We start from the raw sequence: 14,273 nt of genomic DNA, 5'->3' as shown, positions 1-14,273 counted from the left end.
TGTATGCAGAATACCTGGTTGTTTTTAGTCCAAGCAGTGCTGGGTTACAGGATCTTCTTAATGTCTGTACTGAATATGGTGTGCAATATGACATAGAGTACAATGCTGCTAAAAGTGCTGTTTTGATATGTAGAACCAAGCAGGATAAACAGCTAAATTTCCCTTTGTTTAAACTGGCCCAAAAAACTCTTGAAGTTCATAAAAAGGTGAAATACCTTGGTCACTTTATTACTGAGCAAATGAATGATGATGATGACATTTACAGACAACGATGTAAGCTCTATGTGCAGGCAAATACTATTGCACGCAAATTCAGCTTTTGTTCACTTCCAGTTAAAGTGGCTTTGTTTAAAGCGTATTGCACACCGCTATATACTGCCCCCTTGTGGTCATCCTACAAACAATGTAGCATGCAGAAGCTGCATGTTGCATATAATGATGCGATGAGAATCCTTTGCAGGATACCTAGAAGTGGTAGTGCCAGTCAGATGTTTGTAGCTGTGGGTGTTTGGACTTTTAAAGCACTTTTAAGAAAGTTAATGTACAATTTTAGAGAACGACTGGATGGTTCGAGTAACAGTATAATTTTAGCACTCACAGATCCGACACTGAGTGGTTCCCGTTACTCATCCAGTCTGAGAAAGCACTGGTTAAAGTGTTTGTGTATTTATTGATTTATTTTAAGTAATTGTGTTTTATGTATATTATGGTTTTATATTTTTACAAATGCTTTATATACTTATTTATCTACATATATATATATATATATATATATATATATATATATATATATATATATATATATATATATAATATAATGGTTTATACCTTGTGTTGGGGGGGGGTTGTGTGTGTGTTTCTGTCTTGTTTTTATGGACAAGTCTGCCAATAAAGATTGAATTGAAAGAAAACAAAAATCAAAGTCTATCAGATAAGTTGGCAGATAAGTTCATTTCTTCAGTTCTTTTACAGTATATCAATAAGATCCACTTTAACTTTCACTTTACTGGGGCTTTGCATCAGTCGCCTTCTCCCAGCTTCATATTTCTGACAGTGTCATCAAACATGTTCTGTGGTTTCATCTTCTCCACAACTGCATTTCCCCTCACGGTGGGTTCTTATCATAAATAATGTGCCAAAACGTTATTACCTGCCTGGGTTCACAGTGGGTAGTTGTGGGTAGGACTGCGTGAGCAGGGCAACAGAAGCTTTGACCTTTGGGGTCCCTGTATGGGCCCACAAAATGATTCTGGATGGGTTTTCTAAAACCTGCCATGGTCCGGTTCCTTAATAACATTTCTTTTAGTCAAGTGATATCATGAAAGCAACAATAGCCTGAAATGTCCAAATGAATGCGGAGCAAGAAAAAAGTGCAGTGTCTAAAACTAAACAGCATGAATTTATAGAGTATGCAAATAAACTGTGATCATCGCCATAGCCAAAGAAAGCTCGTTTATAACCAGCATCGTGTAAATAAGCGCTCTGCGGAACCATCGCTCCATCCTCCAATCCAGCAGGTGGCGCCAGCGTGCCCACGGGGTGAATGTCAGCCGCAAACGAAGCCGAAACGAACGTCGGCGTCATTTCCTGGATGCTGTACGACTAGCAACGGTAAAACTCGAAGCTCTGAACGCGGTCCTCTGTTATATAAATCTGCGAGTGGTATCTGCATGGGGCGAGGCTTTTCCCGGTGAGTGAGAGATTGAGCGTCCGGAGCGCGCACGATGAAGAAAAAGGGCTCGGAGAAAAAACGCCATGTGGTAGCCTGGCTTAACAAAGCGGAGTGGGATCAGGTTCGGGACTACCTTTACTCCATGGACTCCTCTCTGCAGCGGTTTGCCTTAGACAGGATATCGGCTTGGAGGGCCAGGTGCTCTAATAGTTTTCCCGTGGCCGTGGACTGCACAGCAGACCTCGTGCGCTGCCAGGTGCTGGACCGGTCCGGACAGCTTACCGGAGATGACTTGATCCTGATGTACGGGATGGCCCTGGTAAGATTTGTTAATCTTATCACGGAGCGCCAGCAGGGGAGAAGGGCCCGGCCGCTGAGGCGACTGGCTGGAAACTTGAACATCCCCGAGTGGGTGGTGGATCTGAGGCACGAAATCACGCATCGGAAGCTTCCTTCTTTGAAATGGTGCCGAAAGGGATGTAAGGTGGTCCTGGAGTGGCTCCAGCAGGAGTATTGGTCCAGACAGCTGGGAGGAGCCCCCGATGAGCGCTGGGACTTGCAGTCGGATGGCGAGGATGAGGAAGCTGACATCAAGCACCAGGAGGATGAGCTCGTTGCCAGGCAGAAAGAAGTGGACGCCTACACAAAAGCTCGGGAGCTGCTGATCTCTTATGAGAAGGACCAGTACCAAGCTTTTGATGGGTCTCCTGAAGACAAGGAGAAGAGCTTGTGGCAGGCCCCCTTAGCAGACATGAGCTGGTTGCTGGGTGAGATCAAGCAGTTTGCACTGGAGTCCAGTGAGCTGTTGATTGATGTGCTGCTGGAGGACGGATTTCTTGTTCCTACCATGGAGCAGCTGGAAACATTAGGCTGTGCAACCTCTGACAGTGCCAGTCCCACTGAGCCCAGAGTCCCACAAACCTTCCTGCGATTTTGGCTGCCCCTGCTAAAGATGCTTAACTCTCCATCTTTCATTCACCTCTTCCTGGATAAGCTCTTTGTGGAACTGAAGCTGCTCAGCAAAGAGCCCGACGGTCACAGGTGTTTCTATATTTCTGCATGGATTTCAGAAGTCCTCCTCTGCAACAACAACAAATTTGAATATCATTTTGAGACAAAGTTGCAGAAGAAAGCCAGAATGAAGGACAGGATTTTCATCAACCGCATCCAGCTGAGGTGGCAGCAGCTTCTCTCTGCATGTCTGGATGCCCCCTGCATCAGCACGCCTCACCTGATCCAGCTCATCCTGGATGACATGGAGCACCCCCCCTCCCAGGAAACCAGAGAGAAGCTGGTCCAGCTCTGCTCCATCTACACACAGACAGAGCGCTCCGAGGCCAGCACACCTCTGCAGCAGAAGCAGCAGCAGCCCATATATACTGTGGAGATGCTGCTGGACAAGATGCAACACTCCTGGCAGGACGCCCGTCCCTTGCATTCCTCACCGATGGACTCGGAGAGAAGTGAGGAGCGCAAATGGGCAGACGTGCAGGCTGAAAGAGCACTTGCCCTCAGAGGTTCTCCGTGGCAGGTGTGCACTGATAATGTCTCATGGAAGAACTATCCCATTGGTAAAGTTCCTGGACAGTCGGACGACCCGTCGTGCCTCATGGTGGACAATTATTCGATAATGACTGTGTCTGACCAGCCAGTGGAGCTGGAGAGCAGCGCGACACGTAGCAGCATCCCAGGGGCCTCGGCTCCAGCCCGGCCAGCTGAGGGCCTCCGCTGGAGCAACAGCGACCTCAACAGACTGAAATGTGGACTGAAGCTTTTTTAAGTCTCATTCCAGCCTTTGCTGACTCTTGTTGTGCTAGAAGCAGTTTTTAAGCAAAAATACAATGTTCAGAAGACAAAATGTTGTGGGAGCTTTAACCACGAGCACAGTGCAGGTTCAGCAGTTTTTGATGTGAAGAGTCTGTTTATTGTGATTGTTTCTGTCCAGTCGAGCTCGTTAACTAAACATGTAGGCAGAAGCAGAAATAAAACGTTCAGAAGACAAAATGTTCTGATTTAACAAAATGAAATGTTCATTCCTGTGTTTTGAATTAAACCATGCTCTTTGCAAGTGTGTGACATTTAATAGACCAAACAATACATCTGAATCCTGAAAACTGATCATCTGATGAACTGACACTGAAAATGTGTCGTAGTTGTGGTCATTTGGGCCAGGTGGAAGCCTTTATGTTCTTTGTGTTTATTGTTAGTAGGTGGCAGAGAAAAAGTTTAACACATTCTCTGCACGCTGGAGCTGAAAGTGAGATAAGAAGAGTTTATTAATCCCTGTGGAAATTGTGTGGTTACAGTCGCTCCGAGACAATAAGAGCAGTAACACACTGAAAAAAAAAAAATAACACAGCACTGCCTGCTTATTTCCTGCTTTATGTGAGCTTCTGCTGTAGTTTATTGTGTGCTTTTAGTCCCAAGAAACCACCCTTTTACTGTGGCACATGATAAGATCTTCTGATGTTTGGTGTCATCTTCCTGTGATCTCCTGTGAACAGGTGGATTAATTCACTTCCAGTTTATGTATGTAGCACCAAATCACAGCAGTCACTGAACACTGTAAAGACTCTAGAATAATTCTGGAGGCACAACATTTAAAGCTCCCATCCTTCTATCCCACATACCTAAAAGTTAGTTATATCATAAATAGCCCCGTGTTTGTGTAATTGATTTGTAAAAGGCAAAGTGGTGACTTTTTCTTTTCAAGTACGTCTTCATATGGAGACAGTGTTTTTTAATGGCACAAAACAAGTCATTGTTTACAAAAATGTGTACATTTTATTGGGCAGAATGAGGTAAACAGTGAAGAAAAGTATGAGAAAACGGAGCATAGGATCTCCGGAGACTGTGGCAAGTAGAACTAGAAAAATTTGCATTTCCTGCGAAAATGCAGTGTGGATGCTGTAACGCTGAAGCTGTCTGCTAAAAATAGCTGAAAAAGCTGAAAAGAAGCAAAAAATTGTAATAACTTTGCAGAAGCATAAGAACTTAGCAAAAATGTAATTACTTAGCAGAACTGCAATATCTTAAGAGGAAACATAATACTTGGCAGAAATAGAATAGCATAGCAGAACTTAGCAGAAATATTGTAACTTACCAGAAACATGACAACTTTTCAAAAATACAAGAATTTAGGAGAAATAGTATAAGATAACAGAAAGAATATATTTAGCCAAAAATACTTAAACATTACAGAAATACTATGATTTAGAAAAATAGTACAACATAGCAGAAATACTGTGATTTACCAGAGACACTGTGATGTACTATGAGTATTGTAATTTTAAATAAATACTATGTTTCAGCACAAATACTCTGGTTTAGCACAAATATTATAACATAGCAGAAATACCATTCTATAGCAGAAATGCTATATTAAGAAAGAAAAATATAATATAGTAGAAATACTGTGATTTAGCAGAAATACTACAACATAGCTTAATAACAATGATTTAGAACAAATACTATGATTGAGCAGAATAGCAGAGGTGGGACCAAGTCATTGTTTTGCAAGTCTCAAGTAAGTCTCAAGTTTTTATCGTTAAGTCACAAGTCAAGTCTCAAGTAATGTCAGGCAAGTCAGAGTCGAGTCTCAAGTCACTGGTGTAAAAGTCCGAGTAAAGTCACAAGTCTGAAACTTTGAATTTCAAGTCCTTTCGAGTCTTTAAAAAAAAAAAAAAAAAAAAAAAGATGTTGCAGTAATATGCTAAATGTAAATATTAGACCATGTAATTTTTAAATGTTTTTCTCAACACATGATGAAATACTGAACTTAGAAAATATACACAAATTGTGAAATTGCACCTCTATAAAATGCAGCTCAATTAAACTTAGCTCCAAGAATAATTTTCACTGACAGTTCTGAGATAAGTTATGTTATTCTTGGATGCGCTTGTAGGACCGGCTTTAAAATCGCATGACAAAAATATCATACACATTAAAAAAAACAGTATCACCAACATAGCCTGGACAACATTTGCTAGTTAGATGAAGTCATCTCATCATAGCAAAAGAGAAGCACCACCATTCTTTATGCAACTTCAACTGTCGGACAAAGTTGGAAGTTGTTCCATCTCTGTCTGTGATTCTCTTCTTGCATGTTTTGCATATTGCATTTCAGTTTTTTGTTGACTACTTCATAGTTTATGTACCTGAAAAAAAAGAACTACTCGCAGCATTTTTGAGCGTTTTTTTGGGGGGGGAAAAAAATCTGGTTAATTTGATTGGCTGTGCTACAGCTCACGCACACATACGTACGGAGTGTGGTTTGAATAAATGAATGAATGAATTGAATTAATGGTGCACACTTTTTATATAATATGCATGTTAAATTTTAGATTTGGGGTGAAATATCAAGTCTTTTCAAGTAAACCGGTTTAAGTCCAATTCAAGTCCCAGGTCATTGGTGTAAAAGTCCAAGTCAAGTCACAAGTCTTAGAACATTTTTTCAAGTCAAGTCTAAAGTCATAAAATTAATGACTCGAGTCTGACTCGAGTCCACACCTCTGCAGAATAGTAATAACTTAAGTGAAAATATTGGAAAGGTAAAATGACAAGCTGAAAAAAAGGAACATGGTTAAGTTCCCTCAAAACTAATTGTTGTTCACCTGTGAAAAAAGAAAAATAAATTTAGAAAAAACAAGAAAGAACAACCAACAGATACACACAAAATCAAATATGGATACACAAATGAACAGAGAGACACACACACACAGGGTCTATGCCAGTCAACCAGTCTGAATATATTATATTTTTATCCAACAATGAGATGCTGCCCCAAAAAGGGTCTTTCTTACGGTGGCCCCTAGAGACAAAGCATGTACAAACTCCAAAACACTTACAAATTCCAAATAGCACGCACAAACTCCAAAACACATGCAAAATACAAAACACGTACAAAATACAAAACACATGCAAAATACAAAACACGTACAAAATCCAAAACACATGCAAACTCCAAAACACATGCAAAATACAAAACACGTACAAAATACAAAACACATGCAAAATACAAAACACGTACAAAATCCAAAACACATGCAAACTCCAAAACACATGCAAGCTCCAAAACACATGCAAAATACAAAACATGTACAAAATCCAAAACACATGCAAAATACAAAACACGTACTTTTGTGTACTTTTTCCCGCCAAAACAGGTGAAATACTATATTTGGTAGAAATACTATGTTTTAGCAGAAATACTATATTTAGCACAAATCTTATAAAATAGCAGAAATAGTATGATTTAGCAGAAATACCTAAAAAGCAGCAGAAAATCTATGATTTAGCACAATAGTAATAACTTAAATAGAAAAATTGGAAAAGCAAAATGGACAGCTGAAAAAATGCTGAACATGCTAAGGGTCCCTCAAATATACTTGTTAACCCTTGTGCATCCCGCATCCCTTAAAATTTATACCCATCCTTTGCCCTTCGTACCCAAAATGGTCCCCTGACAAAAGGTGATATAGCAATATCATATATGATTTTTTTTTCACATCAGATCTGTTAAACAACTTCAGACCTATCCACAGATATAAAGTTTTTCATAATTTTTTTTAATATTTTTTAGGTTTTTATGGCTTTATTGTCATAAAAACCCCTGTTTTTTGGGGGTGAAAAACTCATAATATGCAATATTTTCAAAAATTGAGTTGCAAATGGAACTATTTGGCATGAAGTTATTATAGCCTTGAATAGGTAAATAATTCATAACAACATTGATTTGGATGCATTATTATTTTTGGAGCAATAAGAGTTTTTCAAATTTACACCCATCCTTTGCCCTTCGTACCCAAAATGGTCCCCTGACAAAAGGTGATATAGCAATATCATATATGAATTTTTTTTTCATTTTTTTCACATCAGATCTTTTAAACAACTTCAGACCTAACCACAGATATCAAGTTTTTCATAATTTTTTAAATATTTTTTAGGTTTTTATGGCTTTATTGTCATAAAAACCCCTGTTTTTGGGGGGTGAAAAACCCATAATATGCAATATTTACAAAAAATGAGTTGCAAATGGAACTATTTGGCATGAAGTTATTACAACCCTGAATAGGTAAATAATTCATAACAACATTGATTTGGATGCATCATTATTTTTGGAGCAATAAGAGTTTTTCAAATTTACACCCATCCTTTGCCCTTCGTACCCAAAATGGTCCCCTGACAAAAGGTGATATAGCAATATCATATATGAATTTTTTTTTCATTTTTTTTCACATCAGATCTTTTAAACAACTTCAGACCTAACCACAGATATCAAGTTTTTCATAATTTTTTAAATATTTTTTAGGTTTTTATGGCTTTATTGTCATAAAAACCCCTGTTTTTGGGGGGTGAAAAACCCATAATATGCAATATTTACAAAAAATGAGTTGCAAATGGAACTATTTGGCATGAAGTTATTACAACCCTGAATAGGTAAATAATTCATAACAACATTGATTTGGATGCATTATTATTTTTGGAGCAATAAGAGTTTTTCAAATTTACACCCATCCTTTGCCCTTCGTACCCAAAATGGTCCCCTGACAAAAGGTGATATAGCAATATCATATATGAATTTTTTTTTCATTTTTTTTCACATCAGATCTTTTAAACAACTTCAGACCTAACCACAGATATCAAGTTTTTCATAATTTTTTAAATATTTTTTAGGTTTTTATGGCTTTATTGTCATAAAAACCCCTGTTTTTGGGGGGTGAAAAACCCATAATATGCAATATTTTCAAAAAATGAGTTGCAAATGGAACTATTTGGCATGAAGTTATTACAACCTTGAATAGGTAAATAATTCATAACAACATTGATTTGGATGCGTTATTATTTTTGGAGCAATAAGAGTTTTTCAAATTTACACCCATCCTTTGCCCTTCGTACCCAAAATGGTCCCCTGACAAAAGGTGATATAGCAATATCATATATGAATTTTTTTTTCATTTTTTTTCACATCAGATCTTTTAAACAACTTCAGACCTAACCACAGATATAAAGTTTTTCATTATTTTTTTAAATATTTTTTAGGTTTTTATGGCTTTACTGTCATAAAAACCCGTTTTTGGGGGGTGAAAAACCCATAATATGCAATATTTTCAAAAAATGAGTTGCAAATGGAACTATTTGGCATGAAGTTATTAGAGCCTTGAATAGGTAAATAATTCATAACAACACTGATTTGGATGCATTATTATTTTTGGAACAATAACACTTTATTGCAAAAAAACAAACTGAACTGACCTGAACAAACTCAACAACAAAATAAACAAAGACGTAATTTACATTTTATAGCATGAACCACAAGATGGGTGGACATATCTTATATATCTTATATATATCTAACATTTGCAGCAGTTACGATAATAATGTGCTGTTTGCACGATGAGCCCCGCTTCCACTTTTTGGAACGCTGCTCTTTCTCAGCAAAAGCCTGCCCTAAATTGACCGTGCGCTTAGTGTTGTGCGTGCCAGCGTCTGTGCATTTCGTGGCGTCTGTGCAGAAATGACTAGTAAGACCAGGCTGCAAACTATTCTCACAGACTTCAAAGGTGCACCTGAATTTTTTTTTAAAAGATCATCTTCTATCTTATTGGATAGACGATGATTTTTTTCTGTCTCTCCCTCCTGTTCTGTCCCTGTGCCACTGGGAAACTGAACTGACCTGAAGAAACTCAACAACAAACTGAACAAAGATGTAATTTACATTTTATAGCACGAACCTCTAGATGGATGACTTTTGCAGACAGGACATATCCTACCATTTGCAGCAGTTGCAATAATAACGCGCTGTTTGCACGATGAGCACAGCTTCCAAGCTCCCCTAAATTGATCGTGCGCTTCGTGTTGTGCGTGCACGCGTCAGTGCATTTCGTGGCGTCTGTGCAGAAATGCCTTGTAAGACAAGGCTGCAAACTATTCTCACAGACTTCAAATGTGCACTTGAATCCAAAAAGATAGAAAACGATCTCTCTCTGTCTCTCCCCCCGGCTTCCCTCCCTTCCACTGGGAGAGTAGCGACTCTCCCCCGTCTGCTCAGCAAACAGGTGGCTGTTTTTGCACCCCTCCCCCTCTGCTCAACAAACACGTGGCTGCTTTTGCACCCCTCCCCTCGCTTGCTGAGAGCAAATGCAAGGCTGTGTGCAAAATGAAGCAAAAAAAAAAAACATTTAGAGAGATTTAGAGAAAGGGAAAAAAACCGGAGCAGGCTGCCATTGTTTACTTCATGGAGGCGGCGCTATGGGCCGTTTTGTTTGGGACCGACACACACACACACACAGTATATATATATATTCTCAATCACATTCACACCACTCTCTTATATCAGTTCCACTACATCAAGACTATTTTATGGTGGTCAGCTGTTTTATTACCATGTATTTTGCAAGGTAAGATAACCATGTCCTGCATTCAAAACCACTGAAAATGTCTATGGTGGTGCTGTGCCTAGTATTGTGCTCATTTGATCCAAAACATATTTTTCCTTTATTTTGAAGGCAGAGGCTTAGATCCATTAGGTATTCATGAGAAAAGCATTATCACATGTCAGGATTACAGTATATTGAAAATATGTGATTATAATGGGAGTCAATGGGGCCCAAAATGGTACAAGGGTAACAGGAGGTAGTACATATGTGAATCTCCTTTACTATACACCACACCATAGAGGGGATCATTGAATTTTAAAAATAATCCTAAAACACACATCCTGGCCAAGTTTCATGCAACTGGTCTTTAAAATGACTGATATATTGAGAATCAAAAATCCAAAAGTACCCAAAATGGTCACACGAGGGTTAAGTGCCAAAAAACGTACGGAAGCAACTAGAATAAAGTATAAAGAAGAAAGAGAAACAGGAACTCAATAGTGTGGATGCTTAATCAGCACAATGACTAAACACAAATGTGTTTAGTCAGAAGAAACCAAGCCCCTGGAGAAAGGATGTAATTTCCCTTTTCTCTACCACTCTCAGCTACAGCTTTTCATAAAATGTTATTATTATTTATATTTTATAGAAGGACATGCATATGATTTATTTCTCAATATGTTCTTTGAAACCTGAATGTACAGTGGGAAGAATTGCTGAGGATACGAGGTGGTCCTATGCAGACTATATAAGACTTTGAGCTTCTAAAGCCTTTAAATAACATAAAAGATGTAGTTGTATATTGTGCCCACAAGGAGGCAATGTATGCATACAGCTTATGGTCTGAGTGCGCCTTGAGAATGACTCCAGGCCACATGAAATAGAAAACACATTATCTGCATTACTTTGTCAATCATGATGATCATTTTTATGAATATTTTGAGGGTGGACCATTTTTAAGTGTGGGATTTATACAGTTTTCATCCAATTTCCATATTTGGAGCATTCAGACAGCTGTTATCATGCCTGCAGTGCAGTGTACTTCCAAGTTGCTTCTCTCAGTTAGGAAGCATACTAAAGAAACTGACTGTTAAAACTTACCACACTGCTGAAAGTAGTAGAGAAACAGGAAATGACAGACCTGTCACCAGAGAGTTTTGTCCATGTAACCACAACAACTGCTATTTCCATAAAGTGGCATGTTTTTGTGTTTTCTATTTATTGTTGGTGTGTGTTTTTTTAACTGACTTCAACAACACTGTGAGACCGTTTGTTTAACACAGTCTTGAGCAGAAACAAAGCGGTGCCAGTTTATTTTGAGCTCGAGGTTCTTGTAACTGGTCTCCACAGAGATGGTACTGCTGGGTTTGTGTTGGTACGGCTTGCTCGGATCATTCCGGTTCAGCTTGTAGAGCGTGGGGTTGAGCTCATACCTGAAGGCTTCCTTACCCACGGTGTTGAAGTCAAAATGAAGTATTTCAGGTATTTTTTTAGGGAGAAATGGACAACGTGTACTCCGAAATTAATGCTGAAAAGTACATAGAGATTTTGGAGCACAATATGTGAACAACACATCTTTTCAAGGGACACCCCCGACCAATTCAACAAGACAATCCAAAACCACATTCTGCACACATTACAAAGTCCTGCTGTAGAGAAAGAGGGTACAGGTACTTGACTGGCCTGCCTGCAGTCCCGACCTGTCTCCAATAGAGAATGTGTGGCGCATTTTAGAAGGGCAAAATGTGACAAAGACCCCGTACTGTTGCCCACTTTAACCAGTTTCACAAAACTTAGCAAGCAGTTTGCTAACTGTAGCATGGGAGATGGGTGGTCTCGTAGGGTGTCTTGCACTGAAATCTGCTGCAATGACCCGGTTACTGCGTTCACCAGACATTAACACAATTTCGATCCGCTCCTCACGTGTTAACCTCTTCGACATTCACAGCCATTGACTGTGAATAAAGAGAAACTTGTAAATAACTCATGAAAGAATAAAGTTATGTTGAAACCAAGCACACCATTGTTTTTCTTGTGACATTACCAATAAGTTTGATGTGTCACATGGCCCTCTTCCTATTGGAAAAACTAAAGTTGTATCTAAGATGGCCGACTTCTAAATGGCCACCATGGTCACCGACCATCTTGAGGAGTTTGCCCCCTCACATATACTAATGTGCCACAAACAGGACTTTAATATCACCAACCATTCCCATTTTATTACGGTGTATCCATATAAATGGCCCACCCTGTATAATGTCCTCATAAGTGGATATCAGGCCCTTGTAGAGCAAAACTGAGTATTTTGGTCTAAATAACCCAAAATGTGATGTCCACATATGTGGACGCCAGGTCCTAGGAGATTAAGGCTGCCAGGTGTCAATAGAGGTTTTTCTGTGCTGTGAAGAAGCTCAAGAGTGAATTGTTTGTAAGGAGAGCTGTATGGCAAATAAATATAAGTTTATTCCACTAAAATTGTCCCGTCTGCCTCACTAAATCCGCTAAGGACCTGTTACACATTGGTTAATGGTAGTCATGTGACTGATACAAGCCAGATTGTTTTATTTAGCAAAACTGTGATTAATAGTTAATGTCATTGTTGAGGGGCACAGACAGGACTCCGCACGCACACACACATTTGAACATTTTTTTCAAATGAACAATGAACATTTTTTTTTCCAACAAAAGGTCACTTTGTGCACCTACCAGGAAAGGGACAGGTGTTCAAGCCCCAACCCTTTGCATGTGTCTGGTTTTATTTCATTTCAAAGTCTTAGTTGGATAGCTGTGAGTAGATTTTAAACGGAATATTTTACCTGTCATATCCCCTGATGAAAAATTTTCTGTTCTAATTTAAACAGCTGGCTCTGAATTATATTTAACATTCAAAATATTTTGCCACCGTGCTAACGGTGGTTAGCACTGTTGCCGCACAGCAAGAAGGTCCTGAGTTCAATTCCACCATCAGGCCGGGCTCTTTCTGTGTGGAGTTTGCATGTTCTTCCCATGTTTGCGTGGGTTCCCTCCGGTACTCCATCTTCCTCCCACTGTCCAAAGACATGCAATTTGTGGGGATAGGTTAATTGATTGATCCAAATTGCCCATAGGTGTGAATGCGTGAGTGAATGTGAGCACGAATGGTTGTCTGTCTCTGTGTGTTAGCCCTGCGACAGACTGGCGACGTGTCCAGGGTGTACCCCGCCTATGACAGCTGGGATAGGTTCCAGCACCCCCAGCGACCCTGAAAAAGATGGATGGATGGATGGATGGATGAATGGAATATTTTAATTCAGAATGAAACATTTTCACTGGGAGCAGAAACAGCATGTTAATATGTGGAGATCTCGAAGGCTGCTCCAGAAATTATCAAAGTATTTTTTAAATATTTGTTCAATTCTTTTCCAAACCCCAGCAGCTTTCTGTTCTAAGTTTTGAGTCTCTACTAAAATCAAAATAAAAGGATTGTAATCTGTTTGTTTTTATTCAATAAGCAGCAAAGCTATATACTATTTTTGTGAACTGGGACTTTCCCCTGTTAACCTTTGATGGCCCCCTCACCTGTATGTCCTCATCCACAGGTGTCTTATCAGTTTGCATTTTCCTTTCCTCACTGTTTTTGGTCACAGACTTAACCAGCCTAAACTTTTGCATTTTTCGCTGTCTGGGAAATAAACCTTGTATGCTGGACTGTTTTTGTCGTAACCTACAAAAATCCCTTTTGTACGCCCAGAATGCAATCCCAGCAAAAGGCAAGGTGTCTGTCCTGTGCTGGCACTTTTAAATTTAAGCCTGAGATCAAAAGCCCTGCCTCCTATGATAACTTGGCCATAGTACATGTCAGTCTGTCATAAATTCTGCTGTAATCTTGCTCTTCTTTTTTCACCTCATTATATGACTCTTTCTCAGTTATAAAACCTGGTGTGGTTCATTATGGTCATTATGGTTTCATCTTCCACATCCTGTGCAGATAGAAGGCTACAGATGAAATAAAAATGTTAATGATGATGCTCATAGTACTGCCCTGTGCCAGTGAAAACTCGATTTGATGTCTTTTGTTGTCTTTTCTTTGGCTACACTGCAGAGAATGTTAGTGATCCAGTTTGATGGAGATGGAATAACAGCACCCTCTGGTGTTTGTAGCATGAATAAATTCAGCAATCACTCATTTTGAGGCATGTACTCCACTCTGAGAACAAAGCGTTTAATGTAGTTTTCTTTGACAA

At 39.3% G+C, this 14,273-nt stretch overlaps 1 protein-coding gene across 1 annotated transcript; it reads left to right on the top strand.

Annotated features, from left to right (window-relative positions):
• The first annotated feature begins 1,506 nt into the window (after positions 1-1,506).
• Positions 1,507-3,736, top strand: LOC100700944 (ribosomal biogenesis protein LAS1L). Its single transcript, XM_019350077.2, has one exon. It carries the CDS (start codon positions 1,725-1,727, stop codon positions 3,450-3,452), a length of 1,728 nt encoding a protein of 575 aa, XP_019205622.1. The 5' UTR covers positions 1,507-1,724; the 3' UTR covers positions 3,453-3,736.
• Positions 3,737-14,273: the final 10,537 nt, after the last annotated feature.

This window comes from Oreochromis niloticus, linkage group LG20 (genome assembly GCF_001858045.2).
Source record: "Oreochromis niloticus isolate F11D_XX linkage group LG20, O_niloticus_UMD_NMBU, whole genome shotgun sequence".
In the NCBI taxonomy this organism is placed as follows: domain Eukaryota; kingdom Metazoa; phylum Chordata; class Actinopteri; order Cichliformes; family Cichlidae; genus Oreochromis; species Oreochromis niloticus.
The sequence above is the reverse complement of the archived record's forward strand: the minus strand, read 5'-3'. Positions and strand labels throughout refer to the sequence as shown.

What these genes read in the sequence shown, in the direction of transcription:
- LOC100700944 (XM_019350077.2), top strand. Translation starts at nt 1,725, where the DNA reads ATGAAGAAAAAGGGCTCGGAGAAAAAACGCCATGTGGTAGCCTGGCTT.